The sequence below is a fragment of the Fundulus heteroclitus genome, chromosome 10 (genome assembly GCF_011125445.2).
Source record: "Fundulus heteroclitus isolate FHET01 chromosome 10, MU-UCD_Fhet_4.1, whole genome shotgun sequence".
NCBI lineage: Eukaryota > Metazoa > Chordata > Actinopteri > Cyprinodontiformes > Fundulidae > Fundulus > Fundulus heteroclitus.
Genome location: NC_046370.1, coordinates 22,924,169 through 22,932,750, shown reverse-complemented (window position 1 = coordinate 22,932,750; position 8,582 = coordinate 22,924,169). Strand labels below are relative to the sequence as shown.

At 43.6% G+C, this 8,582-nt stretch overlaps 1 protein-coding gene and 1 long non-coding RNA gene across 2 annotated transcripts; one reads left to right on the top strand and one right to left on the bottom strand.

Moving 5' to 3' along the window:
• Positions 1 to 1,172: 1,172 nt before the first annotated feature.
• LOC118564379 lies at positions 1,173 to 1,634 on the top strand. The gene is made up of 2 exons (XR_004931818.1): positions 1,173 to 1,460; positions 1,533 to 1,634. It is a non-coding gene; the product is annotated as an uncharacterized LOC118564379 (long non-coding RNA).
• Positions 1,635 to 4,335: 2,701 nt separating this feature from the next.
• Positions 4,336 to 7,649, bottom strand: LOC118564425 (collagen alpha-1(XII) chain-like). The gene is made up of 5 exons (XM_036142593.1): positions 7,633 to 7,649; positions 5,683 to 5,715; positions 5,004 to 5,150; positions 4,734 to 4,853; positions 4,336 to 4,526 (listed from the first exon to the last, which is right to left on the bottom strand). The coding sequence occupies exons 3-5, from the start codon at positions 5,134 to 5,136 to the stop codon at positions 4,336 to 4,338; spliced, it is 444 nt and encodes a 147-aa protein (XP_035998486.1). The 5' UTR covers positions 5,137 to 5,150; positions 5,683 to 5,715; positions 7,633 to 7,649.
• Positions 7,650 to 8,582: the final 933 nt, after the last annotated feature.

The following is an 8,582-nucleotide window of genomic DNA, read 5'->3' as shown; positions in this document are numbered from 1 at the left end:
GTGGATCGGTTTTCAAAGATGGTCCACCTGGTTCCCCTTCCCAAACTCCCATCAGCCAAGGAAATGGGTGCCATCCTGGCTCAGGAGGTGTTCCGGTTACACGGTTTACCTACTGACATCGTTTCCGACAGGGGGCCCCAGTTTGTGGCTCGCTATTGGCGGGAGTTCTGTTCCATGCTGGGGATCTCTGTTAGTCTGTCCTCTGGGTTCCATCCTCAGACTGATGGCCAAACAGAGCGTCTTAACCAAGAGGTGGAAGCCAAACTTCGCCTCATCTGTGAGTCTGACCCCTCCAAGTGGGCCCAGAACCTACCCTGGGTGGAGCATGCCATTAACTCCACACCCTCCAGCTCCACTGGGCTCTCCCCTTTTTATGTTGTGCATGGGTTCCAGCCGCCAGTGTTTTCCATCGAGGAGAGGGAGTCCAGGGTCCCATCCGCCCGTCTGTCTGCACTAAGGTGTCAGCGGGTCTGGAGAAGGGCAAGGAGAGCCATCCTTAAATCGTCCCAGGTCCAAGCCCGGGCTGCTAATCGCCGACGAATTCCGGCTCCGCAGTACCAACCAGGAGATAAAGTCTGGCTATCCACAAAGGACCTTCCCCTGAAAGTTGAGAGTAAGAAACTGGCGCCACGGTTCATTGGCCCGTTTTCCGTCTCCAAGGTGGTTAATCCGGTGGCAGTCCGCCTCCGCCTGCCTCCGACGATGAAGGTCCACCCTACATTCCACATCTCTCGGGTCAAACCCGTCAGGCTCTCAAGGTTTTTCCCCTCCTCCAGAACCCCACCTCCTCCTCGTTTGGTTGATGGAGCTCCGGCCTTTACAGTAAGGCGGATACTCAAGTCCAGGAGGTGGGGTAGGGGCATGCAGTACCTGGTTGATTGGGAGGGTTATGGACCTGAGGAGCGGCAGTGGGTTCCCGCCCGCTTCATCTTAGACAAGTCCCTTATCAGGGATTTCCACAAAGCACGCTCTGAACATCCTAAGGCGTCTGGTATCCGCCCTTAAGGGGGGGGCTCTGTGATGATCTTGGCATTGGCACTGATCTGTCCCACCGGTACACCTGCTCATCTCCACCGTGTCTGCAATTAGTCCTCATTGGTTTCATCTGTTTTTACCTCCTTATAATCCCTGTGCAGATCAGATGCCAGTGCCAGATTGTCTCAAGCAAATCGTATGAGCATTCCAGCGTCCTCGTCCCTGTCTGCCTGTTTCCTGACCCCTGTGTTTCTTCTGAGCCTACCCGTGAACGAACTTGGACTGGACCCGGACTCTCCCTGTTGGACCTCCCTTCTGTACCGCCGCCGGATAATTGCCCTCTGTGTACTGGACCTGGACTCCCCCGGATTACGCCTCTGGAAAGCCCCTGTCGGATCCCTGCCTGTTCGCCCGCTACCCTCCACTCCCGGATCAGTTCGCTTGGGTTTCTGCCGGCTCTCCGGACCCAGCTACCCCAACTTCAGGTTAGTGGATAAGTCCTTCACATTGCTACCGTGAACCGACCACTGTTCACTAACCTGTTGTCTCTGCCTCAGGGGTTAACCACACTAAGCGCGAGCTACTGCGCGTGGAGAGGGCGAGTCCACTTCCTGCTTGTAAATAAAAACATTGAAAACGCCACTGACCTGTGTCGGCTGAAATCAGAGTCCTGCTCCCGCACATTACAGAAAATGAACCACAAAGTGCGCGATCTCATCTCTCTGGACATTTTTGTTGATTTTCCTGAGAGGGCTATGCTGATACATCATGTTAGGAATTGTGGGATACCAAAAGCGTTCTTAGCGTGGGTAAGAGACGTTGCAGGGCTCCTAGACAAAACTTCCTCTTTGGCTAAAGGGTCCTTGCTCTATATGGGTAACGGATTGAGCCCTTGTCTCAAGAGATCTCAGAGGCTTATGGAATCGAATGGATAAATCTGATCTCACAAGTATTCAAAAAAATGTTATAACTTTAATACCCACAACATTTTAGGGATTATAGAAGACAGCAGTGTTAAATAGCAACTATTTAAAAAAAAAGTCAGGGTTAATGATTAGGCTGCAATTAATTCCCATAAGTCGGTCAATGATATCCATTAATGATCTCAATTATTTAAAAATCAACAGAATGGGGTCACTTTTTAATAGCGTACCGCTCACGTGACGTCACCGTCTCAAGAGCAACGCCCCTTTTGCCGCTTAGGTAGGGCATACAGGAGAGAACGCCCGTAGCAACCAGCTATTACACGCGCAACAGAACCAGCGATATGACCGACTTTGCAGCCGTTAAACTTTCCCAAGACGATGTCCCAGGCGCACGGATTCCTGGTCGAACTGTCGAAGAACACACCAACCTTCAGCTCAAACGATGGCTTGAGGTTCGAGGGCTTAAAAAAAACGGAAAACGGGCCGAGTTGATCGAACGGTAAGCTTTGTTTTTTTTTTTTCCTGCGCAGTGGTCATGGCGTCGTCGGCCGTTTTTTTTGTTTGTTTTCACCGTCCAGGGATCGGTATATGTTTAATGTTTTTCTTATTTGAAATGTTTTTGAGTAGGCTATCCTGGTAGCAGGGTATCATGTTAGCGCCTGCTACCATGACAGCCTATATGCTGTCATGGTAGCAGGCGCTTCATTATTAACATGTCGGCCACCAAAATACTCTTACCTGTTCACTACTTGATGTCGCTGGAATTGGGTCAGGATGTTCTTCGGTTGTGCCCTTTCCTCCAACAAAATGCTTGCTACATATGTACTTGAATTTGGTAACTTTTTCCGGGTTGAACTGTTGTGTAGGCCGACCGCCCCGGTGTACCCAGCGCACACATTTCTCCTTGGCAGTCTTGAAGAAAACATCCTTCATATGCGGCCGATCAGCGTACCTCGAGTCGCTGTTGCACGTTCCATAGCAACAATGTTTAAAAACCATGGTCTTAGATTTGGAAAAAGCAGTCGTTTTACGAGTAAAAGCAAGGGTAACGCACGTCTCTTTTACAGCGAAACAGCGGCGGACTATGCAAGCTTGCCCTACTGCGTACCACGTGATGTGACGTCATCGTGACGTTACGTTTCTAAAAATAGCTCGCTCGCGGTACGCTATTAGATGTAGCTAGACTTGATTTGAAGAATTGATTATGTTATGAAAAAAATATTAAACTGGAGGGTGGTTGTGAAAGTTTAGCAAGTTAGAACTAAGAAATATCATTCGGCCAGCTCAACAAAAATCTTTTGTTCTTGTTTTTTTTTTCCACTGCCACATGGAGGCGCTATAGCTGTCACTCCTCTCGTTCTCCCACGCTGATGTTATAATATTCAGCCTCCGTGTTGTGCTGTTGAACTCTCTGATGCCCCCTGGCGGTCTGTAAGAAGATAGCAGCAAACACAGCTGAGTTTAGAGCGTCGTCCCATGCAGAAGGCCTCTGCGCAGTCAGAAACAAACCCCAGTGCTACCTTGTGGCTGCAGTAAATTGCACAGGCAAAGAGCAGCAAGCTCAGCAGCAGGACCACCAGTCTGATGATGAAAGCCGTTAGATCTGATGAAACAAATTCAGTGAGCAGGTCAAATTCGGTCAAACCACAACAGAGCAATAATCCTGCAGAGCTTCAGCTCCTCTTGTCAGACTACAAAGCTTCTATCTGTTTATAGTCTCTTATAGCGAGCATGTTCAGTGTGCACATACATTTTTATAAGCATAAGAACCCGATGGTGCGCTATTCTGCATTTAACACACGGCAACACCTCAGCAACGTGCTGACAAGTCAGGCATCAATGCCGCAAGGAATATTTTTGTTTTGTATCTTAATCGGATGCTCATCAACTGCACAACATGCTAGCACACAATTATTTCCCACACATTGACAAACATTAGTTACCCCAATGCCTTAATTTCAATTGTTTTTCACTTTTTCTAGAAAATATGCCCTGCATCCATTCATAAATGGTAATAAAAAGTGTTCTCTGTTTGCATTGTTTCTCCGTGGTTCTAGATGACACACTGTTATCCATGCATGGTGGTGCAGTTTCGTTTTGGATGAAAGTGGCCAAAATGCTGTTTTTGAGTTGGAAATGTTTTGAATTAAAATAATCAGTAGCTAATATTAATATATTAGTGCTTTTAAATGAAATTTTTTAAACATACTTACCGTAACTGGGAAGCCGTTTCACATTTGTAGCACCACGACAGAGGCTGGCGGAGATGTTTTGGGTAGATTGGAAAGTTGAAATAAGGTAAACATGACTTTCAACATCTTCAGAGGCAATTGTCTTCAGTTGTTTAATGGCCCTCTTGCTTTCAACATCTGGGCCCACACCTGAAACAAACGCGCATGCTGATCTAAGAACAACTCGTTGATACCAGCGTGTTCTACACTGACAGAAAAATGCTGTTACCAATAACATAAAGCTCGATCCCGGTATCTTTCAGATTCTTTGCAGGGATTGTAACGTTGTCAGTAGCGGCTCCATCAGTGATCAGAACCACGTATTTTTTTGAGTCTGCACGCATCCCCACAGCAGGTTTAAAGCTCCGATTAAGGATGTGATCCAGAGCTTGCCCTGTATGTTGCAAAAACAGAAATTCAGAGGATGAAGAGCTGATAAAAGAAATGGGGCTGTGGGGTCCACTGGTTCACCGGAAAAGAAAGGATATCAGAATCAGCCATAGCAACCACCATCTGCATGTTCTGACTGCTGGGGCCTATATTACACAGTGGCTTCTTCTATCTAATGTTGGCCTAGCAAGACTGGAGTCAGCATACTGACCCGTCATCGTGCCTCCAGCCATTTGTTTTATGTCATTAATGGCCTCCAGCAGGGACTGCTTGTTTTTGTGGGTGTTCAGGTACCACTCAGTCCTTGGTTGGTAACTGTACTGAGTCAGACCTACAGAAAACAGACAGCCATGGATCAAATCAAACAGAAACTTGTAGTTTCTGAGCATTTTCTTTAAAATAATATAAAAAAATGACAAACCCATTTTGCACTACATTAGCTCAGCACATGACATTTGTTTAAATGACTAAAAAGCAATACCTATCTGCACTTCGTTGGGACCAATGTGGAAGTTTTGGACTATCTGAGATATAAATGATTTCATTCTCTTAAAGTCTTCGCCGGAGATGCTCCCCGAACCGTCCACTAACATTACAATGTCAGCTTTTGCCATTTCACATTGAGGTCCTGAAAGAAGAAATCCATAACAATCATATATGTGATAAATACTGTTAAATACAGTTATGCTAAAGCACAGATTTATTTTTACATAATCCATGTTTCCAGCCAGTACATCCATATTCCATTGTCTAGCTAGCCAATACAGCTCAACATCTTCTACACGTTAAACTCTCCAAGCAAACTGGGTCCAAATTAAAAGTAACCCCCTCCCCAAACTCTTCAAACTCAGGCAGTCTCTGTGATCTTCATATTTAGTGGACATTATGATCCTAGATGACCTCCAGATATCAACAAAATTAAAGTCTTTTTAGGTGTTCACCGTACCTCCTATAGGTAATGCTGCATTTCACATAAGGGAAGGATAAATAGAGTTCAGTTTCATTAGCAAGACAAATATTTATGTGTGGGCATTTTACAGGTAAAATAATTGTGTTGGACAAAGTTAAAATGCATTAATGAAGTGATCCTTTAATATGACTTTACTGAGTTTTGTTGTGTCCTTACATGGTATAAGACGCTTGAAATAAATATGTTTTACCTGCAGAGTTGGGGACTCCGTCAGCTTGCAGCCCTGAGAAACAGGTTTGAAATATCAGCAGATGGCAGAAAGGCGCTATACATTCAGCTGGGACCTCATGACAAAGAAACTTACAGCGAGCCGTTTAAAGCCAGAGTGTATGCACCTGCAAGCTCTAGTCTACATCATTACATCCTTCAATATTACCAACCAACAAGTTATACAGCGTAAGGTACCAACAAACAGTGATGTAGAGTGTCTTCCTTTGGGAAAAAAAAAAAAAAAAAAAAAAAAAAAAAAGACCTAAACCTTTGTGAGGGAACTCCAAATGGAAAATAAAGATGGTTTCTAAAAACACTGCTATAAAGACTTTTTTTTTTTTTGCTTTAAAGTTTCACGGAGTTAAAGCCTTATTGTTCCCAAGGCAAATGTTTCTTCCACCCTGTTGGTCTTCAGTAATAACCCTAGAAACGTGTCACCCTGTAGGTCCACAGCAGACAGCACTACACCAACAGAGGCAAGTGGAGGAAGAGGAGATTAAAGAACTGAAGGGCTGACTTCAGGATAATGGCTAAGTGGCAGCAGGTGACCTTATACTGGGCCATGCCATACTTAAAATGTCTGGCAGCATTTAGATGCTGCTGCATTGTGTGCTGCTGGGTGCCTTTCTTCAAACGATGATGTGGAACAAGCCGTGAAGTGTAAAGCACCGAGTTCACATCCTCTGCCAGTATAGGAGATGGTACCAGCTGTACCAGCCTAACTGATGGCTTTAAAACCAAAGAATGCCCCTCTGTAGAATGGACTCAGTTGCAGCGAGTTGAGTTTAAATTGAGAGATGCACTCTCTTGATAGATTAAATACCTTTAGCCTTACATTTCTCTCAGTAGAAAATGGTACTACAAATCCCACCCTTGAATTTATTGAAAACATTACATGCTATGAAAAAAAAATCAGCACAAAAAGGTACTTTAGGGAAACAAATACGTTAGCCAGTGTTGGAGTTTTCTTTTATGCTAACGATGAGTGACAAAGATTCCGAGCAATCAGAATACTTTAAACCTGGAATTAAACGGCTTCACTGTGAACTCTTTGCAAAACTATCACTGCAGTGGGCTTGTTTTTTTTTAAGCACATATTAATATGCTATCTATCTGCCTCTCATAACTCTGCAATAATGGTTCTATGACACCACAAGGACCATTCTTCAGGACTGATAGATGAAAAATCTTCCCCTGAACCTGAACTCTGCACCCTGAGATTAAATGTCTGAATTTTTATCTAAGATCAGTAGGAGATGTAATGAATTAGATACAGCCTAAACAAGCGAGGGACGTGAAGGAACCAGGTTTTAATAAGCAGAACTTATTAGAACAAAAGATAAAAGTAAGACTAAACAGAACACAGAAGGAAAATCAGCACTAATACAAATAAAGATCAATTAAAACAGTACACAGGCTAAACAGGAATCCAAAACAAGACAGAACCTATAATAGAAATAAACCTAACTTAACCAAATCATAAACAGGAACCAGAACCAAATATTACAGGAGAACTTTTTTTCTAACTATAATTGAACCTTTAGACATGGACCCAGTATAGCAGTTATGAAGAATGTTCTGACTGCTTTTGCACTCAGGCACCGAACAAACACTCAGATTACTCAGTATCTGTTAAACTTTTGTTCAATGTCCTAAAAGTACTGCTAACTTCCTCCTTCAATCCCTACAATGACTGAATCAGCTGAAGGGGTGGTACTCTAAGTATGTTCTAATGCTAGATGCCTGAGAAAGCCATCCCATTTCAATAACAAATACCTGCTTCACTTGCACTTGCTTCACTTTCGCTCCTGGAATCGTCATATAACATCTTCAAATTTTTTTTTTTTTTAAAGTCCAAAACGTTTTTGATGTTCAATGATAATTTGATGTTTTTGGTCTGAATTATTTTTGCTTGGGGTTTGAGTCTTACCTGAACTCAGCAGCAGTACCAGCAGCACCAGCAGGTCATCCATGTTCAAAGGGGGGAAGTGTGTTTTTGTGTCTGACCGTTTGTTTCGTCATCTCTTCTACTATTATGACATGTTGTTTCCTTTTCCTGTTGCATATTCTGACTTGTAGCTCATGTTTTTAACACGGCGCAAATTCATTATACTAAAATGTCCCCATGACAGCACAGCCTTTAACGTACAAGGCTATTTTACGCCAAGGAACACACTGACGAACTGTACAAAGCCTGAAGACTGGTATTTATTAAGCAACCTGAAGTGTTAAAAGGGTGAAACATACCTGATGATATACATTTTCAAGGGTAATGCCAGAATGAGGAACATGTTTGGTGTTCCCCATCTATCACTCCTTGACTTCTGTCTGACTCTTCAACAGAAACTCATTAACCCGCTTTTATTGAAATCTTATTACAGTTTTTTAAATGGAAACAGATGCTCTTTAAAGACCAATTTAAACCTCATTGTAAGAAATGTGTTAAACATGTGAGTTAGTTTTTTTTGTTATTGCCCCCCCCTCCCCCCCATCCTTTTAACAATATGTTGTTTGCTTGACTGCAATTGTTTTGGAATATGTAGACCTTTCTGGATTCTGTGTTTTAGGGTTCTGCAGCAGAAATCTGGACTTTGGCACAGTGCTGTTATATACTTTGATCTAAACCAGGGGGTCCACCATCAATACTGGAAAGCTACAACCCTGCAACTTTAACTTGCTTCCCATCTCCAACTAACCTGACGCCGCCAGATAGATTTGCTCCGCATATCCATCTGGAAACCTTCCGTTGAAATAATTTTGGGAAGGGGCGAAAATACTGGTTAGCTGATTGGCCTATGTTGGTGATAGACAAGCCAAATAAACCAATCAGATCAACGAAGCATATGACGTTCTCGTCAACATGCTTCGTCGTCGCTCTGT

What these genes read in the sequence shown, in the direction of transcription:
- LOC118564425 (XM_036142593.1), bottom strand. Translation starts at nt 5,136, where the DNA reads ATGGCAAAAGCTGACATTGTAATGTTAGTGGACGGTTCGGGGAGCATC. An exon ending in TCCCAACGAAGTGCAGATAG is followed by an intron (nt 4,854 to 5,003) that starts GTATTGCTTTTT and finishes TGTTTTCTGTAG; the next exon opens with GTCTGACTCAGTACAGTTAC. An exon ending in GGCTGGAGGCACGATGACGG is followed by an intron (nt 4,527 to 4,733) that starts GTCAGTATGCTG and finishes TGCAACATACAG; the next exon opens with GGCAAGCTCTGGATCACATC.